The following is a 23671-nucleotide window of genomic DNA, read 5'->3' on the forward strand; positions in this document are numbered from 1 at the left end:
CCCCCAGGTGCCTGCTTGCTCAGTAACTAATTCCAGCTGCAATCCTTTGCTCAGGCCAAACTGCACTGGTGTTAATGACAGTGAGAGCTGCAGAGCCTGAGCCCCAGAGAAGAGGCAAGGTCCCTGAGGAGAGTTCTGGTTAAGCCTTGGCACCTGGGAGAAACTGCTCTCTCCTCACTAGCCTGGCCGCATGCAAGCAGCAGCTGCTTTTTCTGCACTGCCTGGCAGACACAGGAAAAGTGGGGATGGTAGGGTAGGGGAAGGGCTCCAGGCAAGGCCTGGGGCACTGACAATGGGGATTGCATAGGGCCCCCATTCCCAGTGTGCCAGGCATGGGGTCAAGGGCAGCTCTCCTGTGGTAGGCTCCACTCTCTTGCTGAAGCCTCACCCCTGAGCTATGGGAGCAGCTGATTATGAGGGGCTTGGGTGAGGTGGAAGCAGCGGGATTGCCCATGCCCCCCTATGGACAGCTCTGCCCTGATCCCTGTCCACTCACAGTGGGGACAGGAGTTGGCAGGCTGTTCTACCCTGCTGCCCTCTCCCAGCTTCAGGTGCTCCATTTCTTCGCAGCAGAGGGAAGTGAGCAGGCTGGGACTGGGGCGCTCTGCATCCCACTACCAAGAAGAAGCAAGAGTGCAGTGGACTGAGTGGACAGTAGGCTGGGACAGAACAAGCTACCAGGTCACTCTGGCTCAGGCCACTGCAGTGAGTGGGAGGCATGGGTGACCTCTGCTGCTGCTCTGTGTTGGGCTCCTAAGTAATTCCCTGGGCCGACCTGACGGCCATAAGACGCTTGAAGTGGTTGCTGAGGGATCCCCAAAGCACCCGGTGTGGGGTGGCTGCCTCAACTGTAGGTGGAAGGCTTGGCTCCCCAGGGGCAACCCGGGGCTGGGAAGCAGCATGTATTCAGGACCTGGGGCAAGAAGGGGTGGGAGGCATAGGAGGGAGCTCCCTAGATACCCATGGGAGAAACAGCCAATGACAACATGCAGCTCCCTGGGCTGCAGTAAACACGGCTACAGGCTCAGCCCCCACCCCCTTTGCACGCTCAGCCCCGTGCTGCTGCACCCTTGGCCCCGCTGCCTGCAACAGCTCCCTACACAAGTGCAAAGCCGAGCCCGGGGCGGTGTTGCATTGCACGCGCCCCTCCCGCTTTGGGCAGCGAACGCCTCATTGGGGTTCACTGCGAAGTGGTGCTCTGGGGGAGGGGGCAGCTGTGTGTGCCCGGAGCGGGGGGGGGGGGGACTAGCTGCACGCCCTAAAGCGAGGAGAGTCAGTGGTTGCTCTCTCCCGTACCAGCCCTCCTCCCCCCCCCCCCCCCGTGGTTGTTCTGGGTTGTGTGGTGGTGGGAGTTGCGGAGGGGGATGTCCTGTTGTTTTGCCGGAGGAGAAGCGCAGAGGGGGAACCTCGGCTTGAAGCAGGAGGGGGATCGCCAGCCGGGCGCAGCCTGTGCCAGCAGCGGCGCGTCCCAGCCCCAGAAGGTGAGTGTCGCTCCTCCGCTCCGCTCCCCGTCCCACCTCGTCCCGCGCCGGGTGCCTGCCTGCCTGCGCCGCGGCTACTGAACCTTGTTTCCCTCCCTTTGAAACTACTGCGAGGAGGCGCAGCGGAGTTCCCCGGGAGCGGCGGCTGAGCCGAGCCCAGCCCCAGCCGGCGAGATCCTCGCTGCCTTCGGCTCGCTCCTTTGGCCCGGCGGCTTTTGTGCCCCCCGCCAGGTGAGCCGAGGCTCGCGCGCCGCCGCCACCCTTTGCTGTGCTTGCCCGGGGGAGGGGGGCAGCCCCGTCCCATTGCAATGCAGTTCCCTAGCGCCGGGCTGTAGCCGGAAAAGCACATGGACTGGGGTGGAGGAGGCAGAGAAACCCTGTGTAGCAGGAAACTCACCAGCCTTTTTCTCCTCGCCCCCTGAGCGCCGCTTTGCACTTTGCAGGCGATTTTATTGTCTCTGGTGAGGATCCTCCTCCCCAACTCGAGGAAGTTTTGTGCTTAGCGAGGGAGAGACGCACGCGGCCGGCGGGGTGTGTGGCATCGCGGCTGGGGCAGGACATGTAGAGGTGGTCACTCCGAGAGTGCCAGGCAGCGAGTTTTCGGGAGGTTTGGTGCGGTAACTTGACTAGCGATTGCTGCCAGCAATCTGATCATGCAGTATGAGCGTTATAGGTTAACAGTCCTTGCGGGAGGGGGGAGGAGAAGAGGAGTTTCTTTAATTTATGGCAACTTTTGTGCAAACATGCTTAGCTTTCAGCATTGTAAACACGTAGATGGTTCCATCTGGTCCGGAAAATATGCCCTTTTGTTCAGTTGTACATGACATCCTATGCCGTGTTATGTACCTTCCAAACCCCCTTCCACCCCCAGAATCCGGCAATATTTAAATAGACTTTTCTTTCTTAATGGATCACACTTACAGTTTGCAGCCATCAGAAAATAACTGCTGATAGGGCGGTCTCATTTCACACTGGCAACAAAATAAAATGTGAAGGAGGCTGCGGAAATTGGGGGCAGTAGGAACCCAGGGCGCTTTTTTGTTTCTCTCCCACTTTCTTTCCCTAGTGTGTGTTTAAAATAATATGAATGACTGGTTTTTGTGGTTTAACTCGGTTTTGTCTGGCTTTTTCAGGGCTCCCCCTTCCTGTTTTTGCTAACTCTCTACTCTAGACGAAAACACAGGAATTACAGCTCTTTAGTAGAGTTAGTTGTTCCGCCGAGGTGGATCAGCATGCAGGGGCTTGTGTTTGGGTTTGAAAACACTTCCACGTGGAGGAGAGTCTGTGTGTGTTTGTACTTAATCTGAGGAGGTAACAGGATTCTCCGTGTTTAAACCCAATGGGCTGTTGGCCATTAATTTGCCTCTCTGGCTGTCAGTACGGACACTTCCAAAATCTGATACCCAAGAAAAACTGCAGGTTAGATTTCACATTAAGGACTCGTAGTTAACAGTTTTGTTTCTCCTACATCTGTCTTTTTTGGCGTGGTACTTAGCATCCATTTAATCGATATTAGTGGGGTATGACAAACTCATAGTCGCTTTGACTTTTTATTTTTAAGTAAAGGCAACTGTTTGGTTTTATGTATGTGCCCATTTCGGTGTCATGCAGTATAGAGATCTAGGTAACACCCAGACTTAGGCATTTTTAACAAAAGTGAAAGGCATTCCAGGATTGAGTCTCTGCCAACCAGTGATTGGCATTTAAACTTTAATTTACATTTGTGAAACTAACTACTATTAAAAATCAAGCAGATACTGTTGTTTTTTGGGTAATCCTGTGAGCAAAGTTCACAGCAAAACACAAGGAGATAAATTATGTAGTAATAGATATTTGGCATTGAATAGATCAAATTTAGGTAGGACTATCTAAAAATCAGATAACATTTTAAATAATAAAATTGTTTTGCATTAAACTCGTAAAATAAATCCTTGTTGGTTTAAATTAAAGCTCTGATTTGAACGTATGAAATAGTAGCAGGGATAATATAAGTATATAGAAAATTCAGAATTGCACTGACGTACTGAGAAGTGTATTTTCACTGTAAACAGTTATAAATTATTTTGTATCTGATTTCAGTTCTCAATTTTTTTTTTTACTGTATTTCTGTAATTATAGTCTTATGTTTTATCTTCTGGCTATATCATAACTTCAGTTTTCATAGTGTTTTGTGTTATGTTCAACATTTTTCTCTGATTTCTCATCAATTCTTAGTGATCATGTGAATCCAAAATCTTAAAATCACTGTAGACTTTACATTTTTTCTCCAGCGTATCCATACAATGCTGTAGAATGTAGATCTTTATATACCTACAACTTATGCTGGTATCTGAACTAAATCTAAAACAAATTTTAAATAAAACCTTTCTTTTTTTAGTTTTCTGAATGCTGGTGTTCATATTACCAACTGTTTTTGAATTAACTGTAATATCTGACAAGGAAAATACAAGGCAAGAATGTCATAGTTACTTGTACCTATATAACCTTGTTCAAATGATATGTGCATAGTTAGAAAAATAAATATTTCCTATTTTGGGTTGTGTTAAATTATACTATCATATTCAGTTGAATCTTATGCTTAGAAGTTCCTTTCATGTAGTAATGTCTTACAGAACAGTAGTAACGTGCTATAATAGAAATATGTTCTAAGTGACTGAGAGTTCATAGACAAAACTGTAGATCAGGTTTCCACCATCACTGAGTTCCTTGCTATTCATACTACAGTTCCCAATGAAAATGTATTGTGCGTTACCACTTGAAATGTAGAAAGACACTGTCCTATTTTATATTTTCAGTCTGCGATACAGGCTTTGAAATCAACGTAGTTGTGTTTGGCTCTGGTATACCTTAGTTTTACTTTATGTATCAGAATTTGGTTGAGAAGGCGTAAAAACAATTACGCACTTTTGGCAAGAGTTGCTTATATAGAACAGTGTTCTTTCTATTTTACAGGTAATAAAACAAACTACTTTTTTCTGTTTTAATATTAAATTCAATCAATAAAAAATATCAACTTATTGAAGTGATGTAGAAAGCAAATATAAATTATTTGTTATCATTTTCTGTTTTGAAAGTGAGGATTTTATGAACTCTGGGTAAAATGAGTTTCCCTTTTTATAAAGGATAGTTTATTCAGCGTACTTCTACATTGCAGCTGCTGATCATATTTCATAGAGCTGTTAAAGCACTTAAAACCTAAAATTAGGTACTGTCTGGTAGTAAATATTTCAAATCACTCCTTGAAGAAATAAATAGAAAAGTTTAGTTTCAGAATATGAAATTTTGAAGTCTGCTGTTTGTATAAAAGCAATCATGCTTCACTTTTATTAAAAATAATATGCTTACAGCTTAAACCATACACAAAGTGTGTTTTTAATATTCTCGCTGTCTTCTGAAATATCACCACAGAGAGAGTCTTAAACTAATTGTGTTTGAAACTATAATGAGGTATTTTGTTACAGCAAACGGTGCTTGAACACAATGTACCAAGAGGGAATTTCTAACATACCTGTATCTCCACTTATAATTTCTTTCTGTGCTTAGAAGTGAAATATATATTCAGTCGCTTGTTGACATTTAAGTTTATGCACGGCATTTAATAACAAAGTATAAAACTTACTTTTTTGATGCAGATCTGTGATAAGCTGTTTTATATAAATGTATTTAATTCTTATATTTTGTTTCTGTCTTATGATAGTGTTTTTTGTTTTTAATTAGAAACATTGAGCCAAACTCACTTATCCATTCATAATATTGTAGCTTGGATTCTCAAAAAGAATGTAAACCCAGATAGAAAAAGCAAATGATTTGTAGATAGTTGCCAAGTGTTTTTAAAGCTTTATAAAGCCTAGCAATAAACCAGGTTTAGTACCAGCACCACATATACTGAAATACCTTAAGATGATACTGGTTTTACTGCATAATTTAATGTTCCCTGTGATTTCTGGCCATTTCAGAATATACATTTGTTGTAACTGCAGCAACAACTTACTTCAGTTAATAAAATGTTTTTTAAAATATGCAACAGAAAAGCCACTCTAATACCATGTGAATTAAAGAAAATATTTAACATTTTGATTGTTTAAAAAGTTTGTAAGTAAATATGATAAACATTTTTCTTTTTTAGTTTTAGACATTGTATAAATGTGAGTCTAACTGTAACTTTTCCTGTCATTAAAAAGCGCTAATTGATCTTGCGGGCCCTGACATAATAATACAGTTTGATATTTGAAACCATTCAGCTTTGCAATAGTCTTTTAATCGCTCTTGAGATTTCAGAACAGGGTTCTGCTGAAGACATAAAACTATTACCCTTTTTGAATTTAAATAAAAATAGTTTTAAAAAGTTAACTGTTTTGTGTGTTCTTCCTTTTGAAGTCAATGGGAGTTTTGCTTTCCTAAACTCTGAACTTGACTTCTTAGACTTCATAGTCTGCAGTTAAAAATGCCGTTGTTTGTATTTACATGTTTTATAATGGTTAAATTTTTTATGTTAATTTATAGAAATAGGCTGTCATGGGAGGGATGTGAAAGATTTTTGGTCGAATTCATACTTCTGTCTGAATATCAGATTAAATCAGAAGTGCTTAAAGAAACTTGGGTCCATCTTACAGCAATGTGAAAACTCAAATATTTGGTGAGTATAAAGTTAATGTTATTTGGAAGGCACGTTTATTTAATATTTGCATTTTGAGTCATGTTATGCATTCTTTTTGGCATTATTGCAATTTATTTGGGACATCCATGGGGAGTTAGTAGACTCAAAACCTGAAAACTGTACTGGGGACATATTCTATATTTTGCTTAAATACTAAAGCATTTGTTTTTTCCCCCCTTTAATCCTGTATTAAAAAAGACTGTGCAGAAATGTCCAATCTTGTCACTGAGCTCTCATGCTGACAGGTTTATATATACTGGTTGTCACATTTTTCAGCAAAATGGCCACTGCTAATGGTAGGCTTGAAAATGCCAAACTTAAGCACTTCATTTTCAAACTTGTCACAGTTTTGTATGACAAGAAATTAATCCCATAAGAGCTTTCAGTGCTGTGGTAAGCAAGGTCAGTGCAGCTTTTCTGATTAAGTTCATACTCTCTAGAACAAGTAGGAAAATCATTGTGATTCCATACTGGACAGCTGTTTCTTAAACTCCAATACAATGAATAGGCTTATAGGAAAATGATTGTTTAGTTGCTTGAAAAATAATGGTCAAGCTACAGTCGGTGTACCAATAGAAAAGTACTGTAGCTCTGTTTTGATTGCCAAGGCTATACATTTTTGTAATTTGTATCCTTCGTTCATTAAAAAGACTTGCGATAGACACTATCATCCACAAAATAACTGTAGATAGGAGTAATTTTATACCTGGAATAGCTTTTAACTTTTTTTTTACGTGAGAGAATACCTAAATTAATTTGACAATGTAATAGTCAAAGTATTACTCTGATACTAACCTGAAATGACCCATGTACGTTGACATTGTCAGCAATGTAAAGAATTACTGCTGCCTTTTTTTAATTGGGTTGATGCAGAGAGTAAGCATTTTGCTATTGACACATCTATAATTAAACCACAAAAATCTACACCGACCTATCAGTGAGGGTCTAACTAGGAGCACAAAAGAATAGAAATGCAGAACTAAGCTTGAAACTTTGAACAGAGTTCTGCTCAGTTATATGCATAAACGCTATTGTAATCAATACCTTTGCATGGAGGTAACTGGAATCTTGACTTGACTAGATCCTCAGCTATTGTAAATCAGTATAATTGTGTTGAAATCAGTGGGACTGTTCAGCTTTATACTCATTGAGTATCAGACCCTCTATTTTTAACTTGGTCTCTTATGTCTAAGATATTGTAGTACACATTATGTGCAAGTTACGTGCACAGTTTGGAGATTCCTGTGCTCACTAGTCAGAACAAAATAAGTTAAAGATAAAGATACAGTCAGATCTTAGAATTTTCTGCTTTTGGGGGGGGGCTTTCAGAGTTGTGCAAGAATATTTTATTTTTAATAACGTAACAATATTTAGGGTATAAAAGAGAGAATTGTGAGCCAATAATATCACTGGAGCATTGGCTCCGTTAGACATAATATATGAACTGGTTGTTAATTCTTTTTAGGTAATTTTGGTGCTCATGCAAGTGAGCAGTCCTAGAATCAAGCATGGGTGGGGGATATAGGCAACATTCCCTCTAATATTTTTCCATCCTTATGTGGATTTTTTCCACTCATGCGTGGAATATTTTTTTTTATACACACGGAGACATATGAGACTGTGCATCATCAGTAAAAACAAAACTTAGCAGTGGGCGCTAAGGAACTGATAGGCATTTGAATTTCTCCTGAGTGGCTGCATAAGCGCCATCTTACAGGGAACACTGGTTATAGGCAAATTTCCTTGCCAATTTCAGTCAGTTCATCTCAGACCCAACCTGCTATACCAGTCCTGGCCCTCTGAAATGCAGAGAATAATAATTGTGCTAAAAACTGTAGTGGTTCTGTGAACTGGATAACTTTTTATTAGGGAGGTCTCCCAAACTGAAACAAGATTTGGATCTATAGTAGGACTCCAAAGGTGACATTAGGCAGTAGAAGGGAGTACCACCTTATCTTAATATTCTACATTGGTGCGATATAAGGAACTGATAGTTCACCATGTTGATCTGGGTTAGTTAATATCTCATTTCACAGCCAGAAGATCGTGTTCAGGTACCATACCAGGAGTTGGCTTTATAGCTGACTGACGCTTTAGAACAATAATACTGGATGTGACTACAATGAAAATGGTAATGCCCTTCAGATGAGTTGTCCAACTAAGTCTCTCCTAGACATTTCTGATAGCTATTTAGACGAGTATTAACTGTTAACTTGTTTTCGCATAAAATATTTTATATTTTAGGTATGTGCTGCTATTTCTCTGGAGGCTAGCTCAAACAGTGATCAAATTTTGGCTTAGGCCATAAGTGAGATTGAATTTTGAATGCTCTACGTAATCCCTGATGGGTACTTAAAACTACCCTGCAGTATTTGGCTTACTTAGAAAATCTCTACTCAAGAACTCACAATTAGAGTAGATCTCAGAGGTGCTTCAGAGTCAGGAATAACTTGCATTGAGAGAGATTTGTTTGGCACATTTTTGGAGGTAACACTTCTGGGAAGTTCCGACAGGTCCATGTGTGACATTTTGGAGGTGACAGTTTTGGGATTTATGCATTAGCTTTGTGAAAATTTAGGTGCAGTATCAGATGATGATATACACTGTCTATTTGGGTTTTCTTCTGTTTCAAACTTGTTCTTATGAGGGAAAGACAAAGCATAATTTTATTGGCAGAAAACTTGGTCACCAAAGTGTATAGCAACAGCTACTGATTGGGTTTTTTACTGCTATCCCTGTGGAATGATATTGACCATTTCTCAAAAGTGGCTGTTACTCATCTGTCTCCATGGAAAATGTTTAATTTATGGCAACTATGTTTTATTAGTGTCTACTGTCACAAAGTATTAACTTATTTGATAACTTATTTTGTTTGCAAATAACATGGTACATCACATCTTTTTTTTAAGTGCAGTCAGAGACTTTCTAGTGGAAATAATTGCAGTTGTCTGTCAGATGTGCCATTTTATATTATGTCTTCTGAAGGCAAAACATTGTATAGTGTATTTTAATTTCAAGTGTTCAAACCGTGTTGCTTGACAAATCTAATTTAACTCTTTGTGTCTTTGTATGAGAGGATCTTTGAGGACTGATGACACTTTTTAAAACTTAGCTCTGACTTTTTTTCAGTACACTTAAAATATATTGTATAGCAGTGTTCTAGTTTTCATAATTATAGCATGTTGCATACTTGGTGTCCAGTATAATTTGAAATTCACCAGTAGCTTGGTACATTATCCAAAGCTAAGGACTTCCATAACACTTAAATTCTGCAAAGGGGCTGCTCAGATGATCAGCTTCTAGGATTGTTGCATAAATTGCTGGTTTCGTCCCCTTGGAGGCTAGTCTGATTTACCCCAAGAAGAGAGTCACACTTTCAGGCTGGGTCCAACTCAAGTTTATTGGTTGCAACCAAGGTACGGCTAAGGAACTCAATGTTCAAAGCAGAGCCGACCCTGAGCGTTGGCTAAGCATCTTTTTATACTTTCTTTAACTTTCTTATCTAACTTGGCACATCTTGATTTGTTACCTTAGCTTCGTGTTGCCGCGTTATTGGTTAGCATATTTCAACTCTATTCCATTCAGTAACAACCACCAGTATAGCTTACTTAAGCAATAGCAATTAGCAAATTTCCCTAACTCAAGTAATACGTGTACTCCAGTCCTTGAAAAATGGGTCTAAACAGCTAGTTCCCCTTTTTACTACAGCTTCTAAAACATGCGCAATTAGCTAAATGATATGTGCTGTTTCAAGCTTAAGTAATGGAAGGGGGAAGAAGCACACATAGTCTTTACTATATTTTACTACAGGATCACAGTGTCCACTAAGAGGGATCTAATGTAGTTTCTTTGTGCTGAAGAAGGGGACTCTGAAGGTACGTCTACACAGCAACATTGTTTTTGAATAACTATCGTTATTTCGAAATAAGTCAGTCCGTGACTACACAGCAGGCAGTTATTTTGAAATAATGTCAAAATACTTTCGAGCTAGAGGACTTCTTACTTTGGCTCCTGTAACCCTCATTGTATGAGGAGTAAGACAAGTTGGAGGAAGAGTGCTCTATATTGAAATAAGTGCGGTGTAGATACTCCCAATTTAAAAATAAGGTACGCAGTTAACATAGCTCAGTTTGCATAGCTTATTTCGAGTTAAGCCCTGCTGTGTAGACACACTCTGAACCATGGGAGGATTTGATCGGAGAGGTGGGAGGCCAAAACAAATCTATTGGAACCTCATTTTCATAGATTCAGAGTGGTCTCAACATCCCGCTCACAAGTGGAGCAGAATTGCTGTAGCCATTATTTCTGTTAATATTACAACTGAAGGAGTGGATTTCACCTTCATAGAAACTCGGCTGTCCAACCATATAGACCCTAAGTGTAGTATTTCAGTTTTTAAGAGTGGAGTGGATTTCACCTATTGAACTTACACCAATCTTTATGGTGTTGGTTGCTTTGATTTTTTTTCTCCCACAAAATGTATCTTTTGGCTATAGATTTAAGCAAAAGCCATGTTACACATATGAGAACCAGGCTTCAGACGTGTACGTGTGTGTGTGTGTGTGTGTGTGTGTGTGAGAAACCTTTTCTGCAACAGAGGCCCATGATGAAGATAATCTTAATATCTAACACTTACTGATATTTATATTAAAAATTCTTACAAATTTCCATTAGCTGGCACCCAAACAATTGTTGTTTTTATTTATATTATTTCAAATGCTTGATTCAGTGTCAGTCTTGAGGTGACTGCAATAGAAATGATAAATGATTTTCCTTTTTTCCTCAGTTTCTTAAAGAAGCAGCCTCTAGTCTACAAGAGTTGTTCAACAATTATTATTTATTCTGAGGCTGTTTTTGTACACAGATTATTATATTGCTCATTATTCAGTGCTTCATTGGAAATAAAGATGTTCCATTCTCTGAACCTCTATTTCAGGGATACTGGCAACTTGTATTCTAATATTTAGTTTAGTATCCATATACCTGAGAACCTCTGCCAAATGTTGTGGCTTTTCAATAAAATTGTCATGTATTTCAAAATATTTTCTTTTCTGCTGATCTGTTTAAAGACTCACAGAAGCAACAGTGGAAAGTGAGTACATAGAGGAAAGCATGAAACCAATTGCACAAAGAGTGTTGTCAAATGATCAATGTAAAGAAACAAAGAAAAGCAGATTTTTTTTTCTTTAAACACTTTCATTTCTAGTGATTCTGGGTGTTACTTTTAAAAATAGTTAAATGTCCATTCAAATCAGGGATATTATTGTTGAATACTCTATGAATATTGTAGTATACCTCCTGGAACAAATGGAATGTGTTCACTGTATACTAAGTAGGCTTGAATGAGAATATATATGGTGATTCATAAAAGTTTCCTTTTGTTAGAGTTCATATCTATGTTTGGGTTCCACAAGAATTCCAATATGACATGTTAAGGGATCTTATCCTAGATATAATTACATTATCATAACTGACATTATGCAATATGAGTTATATGTCTAAAGTATGACAGGCTGGACCTCCCTGGTGCAGCACCCTTGGGACGTGACTGGTCTGGATGAGGAATTTTGCTGGACCGGAGGAGGTCATTTCTGGCCCCCCCTATAACCACCACCGCAGCTCTGGCCTGCATCTGGCTCCCCACCTGATTCTGGCCCCACTGTCCTGCCCATCCTCCAGGCATCTGTATGCTGCAGTTGTCTGCTCCCCTGAGAAGCCACATGCTAAGGCTCTCGGCTCCACTGCTGCAGCTCTAGGCTCCGCTGGCTACTCACTGCAGAAAGCTTGCTGGCACAAAGAGCTCCCCCTTCACTGGGACTCTCTGATCCTGAACATCAGTGCTGAGCCACAGATGTTGTCAGACAAGAGGGTACTGGTTTATAGAGTTTCAATGTATACGATTTGTTTGAAACAAATCACAGAGATGTGATTTTTTTTTTTTTAATGTTGATTGTATCTCTTTAAGTATACTGGGCATCCAGTGGTAATAGTGATACTCTTTTAAGGAGCCTGTTTAAGAAGAACAAAAAATAGTCTTATAGTCATTTGTTTTCAGTAGTTGTTTAAACAATAAGCAAAATGATTCAGAAAGTCTCCAAAGTATGTAATTTTTGAAAAACCAAACCACTGACCCATAAGACAAACCCTCCCCATAAAATTTATGTTTCTAATAGAGTTCTTAAAGTCTGTGTGCCTTTTTGCTTCTCTGCATTACTCACTCCTGAAATGCTGCATATGATTTTTTTGTATCTAGATATAAACTAATATTCTCCCCCACATCTATTTATTTGTAAATTAGCTTTTCTTTATTTTTTAGGGGCAAACAATGTAATTATAGATTAGATTTGGTTACAAGAAGTCTGGAAGAACTGTTTTTGAGCTGTGTACAGTACCTTTTTTTTTTTTTTTTTTTTTTAAAGTGGCCATAGCATCCTGAAGTTGGTTGAACTGGAATGAGTCAGCAGGAACGTGTGGCCATGGGTGAAGCTGCTACTTTGGGTGTAAAGCTCCCTAGGTTGTGGCCCTGCCCATACTCCACCCCTGCTCTGCCCAAATCCCACCTCCACTCTGTCCGGGCTCCACTGTTTCTAGCCTGTCTTCCTCTTCTCTTCTGTTCCCTATTCCTTTCTTGCTCACCCCTTCCAGCCAAATCTCTGAACTCAAATTTAGCAAATCATATTTGAAAAAAAAAAACCCTACTCTTCTAAAGAAAATGGAATATGTTTCCCACTGCATGCCAGATTATGAAGACTGGACATGCAGAAAGTACCTAATTAAAAGCACTGCATTTGTGAATAAAAAATGTCAGTCACGGGTTTTTTGATATACACTGAAGTTTGTCAGAAATTTATTCGCATAAACTTTGTAAGTAAGGGCAAATCAGCTGTTCTGCTGAATACAACATTAATATGATGCAGCTCTTCTGTTTTACATGTTCTTAATTAGTATTTCTAACATGCTTTATATTTTAAATGTACTCTTAAGTCTTCATAAAATATTATCATACCAGATTACTTCATATTTAATGCATTGAAAACAAATATTTTAAATTAATCAGAGTGGCTTAGTGTGTTCATAACAGAGCTCATTGCTTGTGGAAAAAGGGAATGCTGATTTATTTTGTGTGATCTCCATAAGTATAGACATGTTTATGAAATGTCATGATATGTTTGTTAAAAATATGTTGTTTCCAAAGATTTTAATCTTAGCAAAGGATTTTATATCTTACCAAGATACTGATTTTGGTGGATTATTCTCTTAAAACTAGCTCATCAAATAGTCAGAAATAAAGAAAGGGAAACTCATTTATCCAGCCAACTGGAGGAAAAGGGATGTTGTACCTATAAGGACTCTCTTCTCCTGGGTGTGGGGGGAGGCAGTTAAAGAAGAGCAGGAATGGACAAGAAGACTTTAGAAGGAAGTATTTTGCACTATAGTAATTAAAATGTGTGTATTAGACAAGGGTGGTCTTTTGAAGAATTTATTTTAAAAATTCCCTGTATGTCTGAAGAGCCAAGCATTTAAGGCTAAAACTGAATACTCACATTATGCATCTGAAAATCTATGCAAGGATTTTTTAGATATGCTATTTTTATCATCTTCAGTAACAAACTAATGAAATATTTAAAGCAATTTTTAAACTATTACAGTAATGAAAGTTTAGAAACTGAAGGCATATATTTCTGAATTAGGTTCATTACCATTTAGTGGCTCTTTCACAGTTTCAATGTTATACTAATAGTCTGGCAAGGTGGAAGACTTTTCACTTTTAAGTGAACTAGATATACTCCCAGGGAAAACTTTCAAGCCTTGATCTGCCTGCTGTGGGAGAGTGCAGCAACTTTCAGAATAGGGATAGCAAGAGCGGAATGGTTGAGCACTAGGGCCCAGGGAAGGCATTGACTGACCATGAGAGGGAAATATGTGTAGCTCATATATTCTCTTTATGTAGAGAAATCAAATGGGGGTCTCCTTTCATCAGTGTTTGGGGAATTCTTAGATCTATGTTAATTTCCCTTTGTATTCTTAGCAATTGAAAAACACAATCTGAAAAGATAAATTCTATAGTTGACACTTTAGTGGTCTCAAATTCTTAAAAATACTGCCTGTTCTTTGCTGAAGCTAGAGAGGTAAAATCACATTCTGAGCTACATATATGTCTAGTTACAAACTCTATAGCAAATTTTGTAGCTGTAATGGTTTCTGTAATATATTATTTATTAGTGGTATTATAGTAGCATGTAGAAGCCCTGGTCATGGACCAGGACTCCACTGAATAGGAAGAAGGGTGTAGTGGTTAGGGTGATAGCCTCGAACTGCAAAGACTCAAGTTCAATTTCTTTCTTCACCCCAACTTCCTGTGTGGTTGTGGGCAAGTGGTTCAGTTTTTCTGTACTTCATCTGTAAAATGGGGATAACCATTCTCTAACAGAGGGATTTTGTGAGGATAAATATATTCAGAGACTGGATGACATTTGAGATACACTACATGTTTAATCAGTAGACGAGCAAGGTTATTATATTTATTAGGCACTGTACAAAGAATAAAATTGATCCCTGGCCCAGACTAAGTAGACTCTCATTTAGTAGATTCACTTTAACTGGCTTGAAGGCAGGTGGTAAAGCCAGTTATCCCTGCTGACCTTAAGGCTCTCCTACAAATCCTGAAGGAATCCGGATCATTAGGAAAGGAACAGAAAGAGACTATCATGTGAGGGAGGCAAATCTCATTGCATTTCCTGTCTACTTTCTCTCCATGTACTGATTTTCCTCAAGAGAACAGTGTGTCATGCTGGCATGTTTTTCTTTGTTTGTTATAATGAAAATGTTTAAAGTTATTTAATTATTATTTTGCAATTGGGAATAAATAACCTTGTACAAAATGATAAGATGCTACCTTTAGTAGGTTAATATTTCTTTCTACAAAGTACAGCATTCATACTACTCAAGAGGGAAAGATAAAAGTTAGGACATTCCAATGTATGCCTGTGCATCTTTAATTCCAGCTCCTGCGCATCCATCCTGTGCACTGAATGAGGCAGGGGTATTGTGGAATAAAATAGTGTGTGATTATGTAATTAGAGTGTATTGTCATGCCTGTCCACAAAAGAACTGTGCATTAAATAGGGCATTATTCATGTCTTCATTGTCTTCCCTAGGGCTCTCATTACTATACTGAATATTTCACAGACATGAATAAAATTACCTCCATATCACCCTTGTGAGATAAGAGAAGATGTTGAGGTTACAAATAGGGAAAATAAGATAAAAAGATTTGCCGGAGCCACACACTGAGTGGCAGAACCGGGATTAGAAATCATGACCTTCTAACTTGTGGTGCTGTTCTAATTTTTGCTGACAGAGTGCCTTAATTCCACATATATGGACAATCTCTACCACTCCTATTGACATCAATTGCAGTTGTGACTTCTGAGAATTTCTGTATAATTCCCCGGGTATTTCAAGTTGGGCACCCAGAAAACAAGGAGTGCACAGTTCTAGCCATTTTAAGTGGCTTCTTCAGCAACAAATAGGAGGTTTGTGGAAGAGAGAAATCTTAGTGGCTATCACCTGCTTTAATCATAAGACCATTCTTTATCTTTCTTTATTTTTCTCAACTTCCAATTTCAAGGGCAAATGAGGCAGGGATCCTACAAATAGCCTAACTTACTACATAACCTGGTTAATTTGTAGATCCTCTGTCCTGTGCACTGAATGAGGCAGGGATCCTATGAAAAAATAGTATATTAACATATAATTAACTACTATTATAATGCATATGCTTAATGAGAACTGAATTAAGGTTGCATGGACAAGATGCTAAGGTAGGTCCCACTAACTTCTCTATACTTTTACTTTAAAAAGGTAATTTTTTGAGACTGGAAGAGGGCACATTCTCCTCCTAAATTATCTGTATTAGAGGGCAAACAAGGAAAGATGACCGGTCTGTTTTTTGGAGTTCCATTTCCCTGAGTTATTCTGGAGGCAGTTTGAGACCTTGGAGTAGTCTAGAAATGGAAGTGTGCAACTAGCTGATAGTTATCTTGGCTCTCCAGTCCCTATGGCAGAACGTCTTGTTTTGAACCTCCAGGAAGTGCAGCATAGAACCTCCACCCTACAGGTTTTGGATCAACTTGAACATTTCCCATCAATCTGGTTAGTTCCTCATAACTCTAACTTTCTGCTGAATAGAAGATTGCAATCAGTCACTGTTACAGGCTAGGTCACAATTTAGCTGTCTTCTAAGCCAAAATTATTTTTTAAAACCCATATGTATTATAAGATTTTAAAGGGAGTTTTCAAAATTGTTTTTCATTGCTCTTAACTTACATGTGCATCACTAGGAAGAAACACATGTTTCTGCTCTGGATACAGTTCTGGAAGTTGCAGCTGTAAACCTGATGAAGTGTTTTATGCACCAAGATAAAAAATGCATTTGTTGATCAGGAAATCGGGACTCTTCCTAATTAAGACACTTCTTGAAAAGATAATTTTTTATCTTGAAGCATAAAACACTTCATCAGCTTTAAAGCCACATCTGTGAGGACTGGATCAAGAACAGAAACAGATGTTTTTTCTTCTTTCTGGCTTATCTGTGAGTTTAAGCCTATTAATGATTTAAAAAATAGTTGAAAACTATATTAAAAACCCTTGCAATATAATAGGGACAGCAGTACTATCCCTCTGTTTTTAAATCTGGTTCTCTTGATGGGATAAACTACATGATTGAATTGGTAACTGGATTATTGGCTTATAAAACTGCATGAGGTTGCTATTATCCCTTAATTTTATATCTTCATTGGGGAGTAATGTAGGTCTTATTTGAACCATTAAGTTATCTAATAGTTTTCCCCCCCTTACATATTGGTTCTACAATGTAATTGGTATAGTCACCTTCATGCAATTGTATGAATAATAATGCATTTGTGGTTACTCATAATGATAGTTTTAACTTGGTTCAAAATGGACCATCTTTTGAGCACTTCAAATGTAAAGAATACAGTATTAGGATATTTTTCTAAGTATTAAGTCAGGAAATTATTTAATCCTAACAATTCATCAGAATTTTGGAGACAACAAATAAGCAACTTAGCACTTAAGGTATCACTGTACATTTGTGCAAAATTAGAACAGAACTGAGTCAACATATTTTTTTAATTGGTCAGTATCAGGCATATTCAGAATAATACAATTTACACAAGTGGTATTTCTAATTATATGTTCCTGTGGTATTACTCTTGTAAATCATTCAGTAAAGAGCAGTTAAGTTCTTTCCAAGTTCTATGTGAAGTTGGCATATATTTATTTATGAGCGGTGGCAATGTGAATAGAATTCATTTGTGTATTTTTTTGAAAGCATATATATATAAACTGTGTGGGTGAAAACCTAACTGCACTTAAGTTAATGGCAATAGGGGCAGAATGTGTATATTTAAGAAATCTAAAATATCAATAAGCTTCTGTTCCTTTCAAGAAAAGGTGTGAGAGCTGTCTCTATTGACTTTAGTGGGGTTTGGACCCAGCCCTTAAAGATTTAACAGTGAGTCCACTAATTTTAGGTATTACAGAAGTGCCAATTGTAGTTCCATAGTGAAGGTTGAGTTTTGCACTTACGGCAGAGATTCAGCTACTTGAGGTATGAAGAATCAGTCTTTGAATACAGGATTAATTTTCTAAGTGTTACAAGTTATTGTTAAAATTGTGTATGGGGCAGCATAGGGGGATGATCTGGAAGATAAGAGAAGGAAATGTAGAGAGGCAGGTGGACTTTGAGGTCTGTTTGTACAGGAAAATGTTCAGTGCAGTAGGGAGTGAGATACAACCTCCAACTACTTTGCTGCTTTGATGATGTAAACACAACTTAACTGGCAAGTATGTTCAAATTACTTTGTGGTGCTCCAGAATGGCATAAAAAAGCTGGAGCATACTGACATAGAAGTTACAATTTAAAACGGATCATTCATACCTTCAAATCATTAGAAATATCTCCTAGTAGCTTTTTCTTTTGACTTTTTTTGTACGATTAAACAAACAAAATGGAAAAAAAACCAACTCCCTCCCCAAAACAAAAACAAAAAAACCCCAAACAAACAAAAGGCAAAAAGTTAAGTTTGTTTGGATTCACTAACTTTGTATTTTCCTATTTTAATGTGCTTGGATTTTCTTTAAGGTTAACCCAACTCTGACTTTCCTCCCATTATTATGCTTGGATTGAATTATCCCCAATGTCCCTGTACACATTTTACTCTAAATTACTGCTGTGTACTCTCAATCTTAACTGTTAACATTACATTTATCTAGTAAAATGGCCCTGGCTCCATAGTTCGGGTTGCAGTAGTCAGTGATCTCTTAAGTCACAAAATGTGCATACATCAACTTACATCATTTGATGCAATGATGTGGGGATGGAGGCAGTAGATAATTAGGGTAATGCTCATTATTTAACCCTCTGTAGGGGACTGCCTATTTTAAATCCCTTTGTATTTTATTTAATCCTAAAGGAATTTAATGGAGGTTTAAGACAATATCATTTTGATAATTTATACAGTAATCTCTCTCTGCTACGTGCTTAATGACTGTCATTAATGCTTCTCTTTTGAATAAGTTTTGTGTGTGCGGTTTTTTGTTGTGTATTCTATAACTACCTTTCAAATATTTTTACCCAAAGTTTATCTTTTGTTGTCTATTTAAATAACTGCTTGCATTAAACATTTTTAGCTTTTCTGCTGCTTTATTTTCAGAACTTTTTTTCGGGCAGGAGCTGAAGAATTCTTGCTTAAGTGTGTGTTTCTGTTTGAGTGTTTCAAATATTACCACTTTCCAAAATGACACTGGGTATGTTGGACAACGGAGTGAAACCGTGGCCCAATTGGAGTCAGTGGGAGCATTGCCATTTATTTCACCCAGAATGTTTATTTGACATACTTTAGAAGTAATAATTAGATCAAAATACATGTTTCTCTTTTTTTTCAAATTTAGAAATCCCTATTGTAATTTAAGGAGAAGATACTTCTGTTGTGGGGGAAAAGGAGGAGAAAAGAAAAGTTACCTCCATGGAAGACTCTCAGGATTTAAATGAACAGTCAGTAAGTACAAATTCAGTAAAGTTTTATCAAAGAAATTGACATTGCATTGTTTTGTATACCATCTTCAAAAGGATGCTATTAGAAATTTCTCTCTGAGGGGATATAATTCTTACATCTATACCAGTTTTTTTGAACAAAAAGACCCCGAGGAAGCTTCTGGGAATATAGGCTCAAATTACTTTTTAGGGCAGAGGTGAAGTGAGTTTTCTGGTCTCACGTTTGTCTGTTTTTCCACACTGCAAAATTAATACACAGTTTAGCAGGGTTTGTCAGAACTGAAACAGTAAGAGTTGAGGGAACTGAGATACCGTGGAAGAGCAGTATGTGGAGATGTTGCGTAGAAACTTATCTGCACTGTGCCTAGCTCAAATCACTCTGTCAAAACATACTTTCACTGTGTCTGTACTGTAAATTCTCTCTCTCTCTCTCGCACACTCATGCACACAGTTGTTTCAGTGAAGTTAAAGATCCGATAAATGTTAGCATTAATAGATAATTACAGCTAATATTCCTTGTCTTGCTAGTTATGATGGAGGAAAATATTGCATATTCCTACTGAAATCAAGGATTCCATTGGTAGAATATTTGTTACTATACACAAACAACTTGGCCTCATGAAGGAAGTAGGAGTTCTAACTCTGCATTTCATCAATTTTACTTTGCTATATGTTTATAATCTAAAAGATCTAAGCATAACACAATTTTTGTAGGAGAATTTGAAAACATGAAACATTTAATTAAGCATCCATGGGATAATGTTGACAAGTATAAGGATAAGAGAATAAGGATAGGATAAGAGTGCTTATTCCTTAGGCTGTATATTAATCTCTCTCCCTACCAAAGATAATTTACTTTGCTAAATAATTACTGTGCATATGTAATACCAATTCTAAATGAAATAACTTGTGGCTCTGTCATGCCTCAGTGACCTTCACATGAACATACATTTCTGTTATAAAGGATAAATGGACACAAATCAGAGGTCAAGAAAGCTAACCTACATAAACCAGTAGGAGAACCCTTTTAACCTCCCTGAACACTCAGTAAGGGATTGAAAAGTAGCCATCCTTCTACAAAAAACCGATACAAAGAGAAACAGCAGAACTGCAATTCTTTTGCAAATAAAACACACTCTAAGTAGGACTGAATAAAGATTTAGAAGGGTTATTTTGCTACAAAGGCAATTTTCTCCCTTGGTATTCACCCCTCCTCATCAGCTGCTAGAGTCAGCTGGTCCTGTAGTTGATAAGCAGCTCCCTTCGTTTGATATACTAGTACGTATATATATGCCTGTCTCTGTAATTTCCACTCTGATGCAAGTAACAAAGTGGGTTTTACCCATGAAAGCTTAAGCCCAAATAAATCGATCAGTCTGTAAGATGCCACAGGACTTCTGGTTGTTTATGAACCATGCAGAGGGAGATCCTCTTTCTTCCCCACAGAGGATGTCCCATAGTCTGGAGACCTGGGGCAGAGCTGTTGATCACTTGGGAGAAGTAGATAGGCCAAAGAGGGAAAGTTGTACATACCCCATATGTCCTACAGAGATCATCCCGAAAGATAATGCAGTGGATCCTCTTCCGAGGAGAGAACTGTGGCCAGGATAGCGTAGGGCAGTGGTCCCCAACCTTTTGAGATTGTCGGGCGCCAGGGGGCGTGGCCGTTCGGGCGCCCCGGGGCGGCACCCCCCCCCCGTAGCCGCGCGCCCCGGGGCCGGGGCACCCCCCCCCGTAGCCGCGCGCCCCGGGGCCGGGGCACCCCCCCCCCGTAGCCGCGCGCCCCGGGGCCGGCGCTCCTCCCCCCGCCCCCCCGCCCCCCCCCCCAAGGGCCGTGCGCCCGGGGCCGGCGCTCCTCCCGCCCCCCCCCCGCAAGCGCTTCGCGTCCGGGGCTGGCGCTTCCCGCAAGCGCCGCGCCATGTGCCCAGGGCCAGGCCAGCCCCGAGCACCTGGCGGGCGCATGCAAATGCCCCCGCGGGCGCCATGGCACCCGCGGGCACCGTGTTGGGGACCACGGGCGTAGGGCAATTAAGCTCTATTATCACCACACTACCAATTACCAGAAACAAGAGCTGCAGGGTAGTTGGAGTGATACAGAGGTGCAGAGTAACTGTGTGAAAAGCTTTTGGCTCATGCTGATCCTCCTGGGACTCCATGGATGTGTGGGGATCTGTAAGGGTTGGAGACTTGTTCCATGGCCTGTTTTGCCGGGCATGTAGATAATCCTGCTATAGTTTCCTTTTACAGAAAGAGTGAGAACAATATTAATAATTTCTTTTTCTTCCTCTGTAAGGAGTAATTGGGTGACACAGTATTTTGCTGTCTAATATATTTAAATTCTACTAGTCCATTATGGAAAAAGTGTAACTCTTTTATAGTAACGTAGACTTTTTGTAGGTAACAGGAATGCAGAGAACAGTACTTCCAGTTTTTTTGTTCTTAAAAGTTCAATCAGAACAGAAGGGTTTCTTCATTTTTGGATGGTGGGAAAAATAATTCATTCCTCCTTTGACACCTTATGTATGAGGTTTATGCTGAAATACATTTTCATAGATGATTTAAATATCCTTTAAACTGATTGAGTCATAGTAGTGGCACTGTTTAGGTACGGCTGTATTTATTTATCTAAAATGTTCTCAGCCAAAACTCTAGCATGTAAGAATTAAACAGCATCATTAAATAGCTTCTCTTTTCATATCTGAGGTAATTTAATCTGTGCAACTACCTAGTAGAAATATTAACAAAGTAGATTAGTAAGTTTAAACAAAAATATGTATACTTTGTGATGGTTAAACTGTTTTTTAAACATTGAATGTCTGATAGATACAAAAAATGCTGTTAAATATGCATTACATTTAGGATAGTCTTATTTCCATAATATTATTCATAATTAAATATAGCTTTCAACATTCCACCCAATAATCTGGGAAAACTGAATATCATCTTTAGGCACCTTAAAGGGCATGTCTACACAACAAAGAAAAACTCACAACTGGCCTGTGTCAGCCAACTCAGGCTCTGGCTGTGGGGCTATTTCATTACTGTGTAAACTTCTGGGCTCGGGCTGGAGCTCAAGCTCTGGGACCATCGCACCTTGCAGTGTCTAGTGCCCAGGCTGAAACCAATGTCCGAACATCCACGCCTCAGTTCAACAGCCCTTTAGCCTGAGCCGGCTGGCATAGGCCAGATGTAGGTTTTTAACTACAGAATAAACTTACCCTAGGATTTCAGTCCAGAAGGTAGAAACTCCTGTTCTCACCCTCTCTAAATTCTTTTTGGGTTTATCATCACCACTCCCTCAGTTAGGACATGTTAACTATAGTTCTGCTGCCCTTTACTCATATAATAAGGCAGAGGTCTTCAACCTATGCCACTCAAGCCAAATATGGCTCAGTGTAGAACCAAATATGGTTTTCTACTCCTTTCCAAAATACAGTGTAACTTTTTAAATTAAAATGAAAAATTAATTCAAAAATTTAAAAATGCGTAATTACTTATGTAGCTTGAATGCGTGCATGAACCTGAGTTTGACCAGTTATTATGTAAACTTCAGAAAAATGTGTGAAAAGATGCAGTAGCAGAAGTCCCATTAAATAAAGTCTGTGTGTACAAGTTTTCATTTATCCTGCTATTAATCATCATGTCAATTATCGATAATATTAAGTTGTATATTTTCAGTCAAGCAATTGGGCATTCTTATCCTGTCTTTCTTCACCACTTGTTCTGAATTTTGATGTAGTTTGGCTCTTGGTTTGAAAAGATTGCTGACAACCTACAGTATGGGCATATAGCAGTTGTGTCAGTTGAGTTTTTCCCCACAGTTCATCACTTAAGTGGCTCATGTGTTTATTCAAGTATATATTTATGGACTGAAAAGAATGATAGATTCACTAGGCTTTCAGACGTAATTACCATAAAATAGAAAAGAACTGCTCTAAAATAGACAGCGCTAGGGTTTCTGGGAATGTCATAAGTAGCAGCAGCTTTCCATATCAGTGACCATTATGTGCTATTGACTCTTTAGGAAGTAGAGAGAGAAGGTGGGCGAGGTAATACTTATTATCCGACCAACTTCTGTCAGTGAAGGAGAAAAGTGTTTCGATCTACAGAGAGCTCTTCAACTTCTTTGGGGAGTAGACTGTGTGTAGTGGTCCCATCCCAAGGGTTCCAGAAGTCACTAAAGAAGATTTTAGGCTGCATTGTTATCCATAGGTTGATTATTCTGACTTTCTTCACCCAAACCAAAATTCTGTCATCTCAGCAATATCTGATTGTGGATCTGAATGAGAGCGAGCTGGTCATATTCCAATCCAGATAGGGCAGGTGGGATGGTGGCTGGAGGAGAAACTGAGTAATAGGCATGTGATGTTTTAGGTTAAATCTTATATAAACTGTTATGATCCACTCACCCCTCAAAATAACTGAAGATAGTCAGAAAAGTCCATTAGACAG

The 23671-nt window shown here is 39.1% G+C and overlaps 1 protein-coding gene across 20 annotated transcripts in view; it reads left to right on the plus strand.

Annotated features, from left to right (window-relative positions):
• Positions 1-1091: 1091 nt before the first annotated feature.
• The window catches only part of EYA4 (EYA transcriptional coactivator and phosphatase 4), a 218536-nt gene continuing 195956 nt past the window's right edge, over positions 1092-23671 (plus strand). For 3 of the 20 annotated variants that reach the window (XM_075924201.2, XM_075924211.2, XM_075924216.2), the window contains exon 1: positions 1096-1481. In XM_075924201.2, the coding sequence (XP_075780316.1) occupies positions 1365-1481 (117 nt within the window). In that variant the 5' untranslated portion in view covers positions 1096-1364. Of the gene's footprint in view, positions 1482-1676; positions 1713-1812; positions 1943-5965; positions 6118-19116; positions 19224-23671 lie in introns of those variants that run through there. The other 17 variants (XM_075924202.2, XM_075924209.2, XM_075924200.2 and 14 more) reach the window with 13 other exon arrangements.

This window comes from Pelodiscus sinensis, chromosome 3 (genome assembly GCF_052426305.1).
Source record: "Pelodiscus sinensis isolate ZL-2025 chromosome 3, ASM5242630v1, whole genome shotgun sequence".
Classification (NCBI taxonomy): domain Eukaryota; kingdom Metazoa; phylum Chordata; order Testudines; family Trionychidae; genus Pelodiscus; species Pelodiscus sinensis.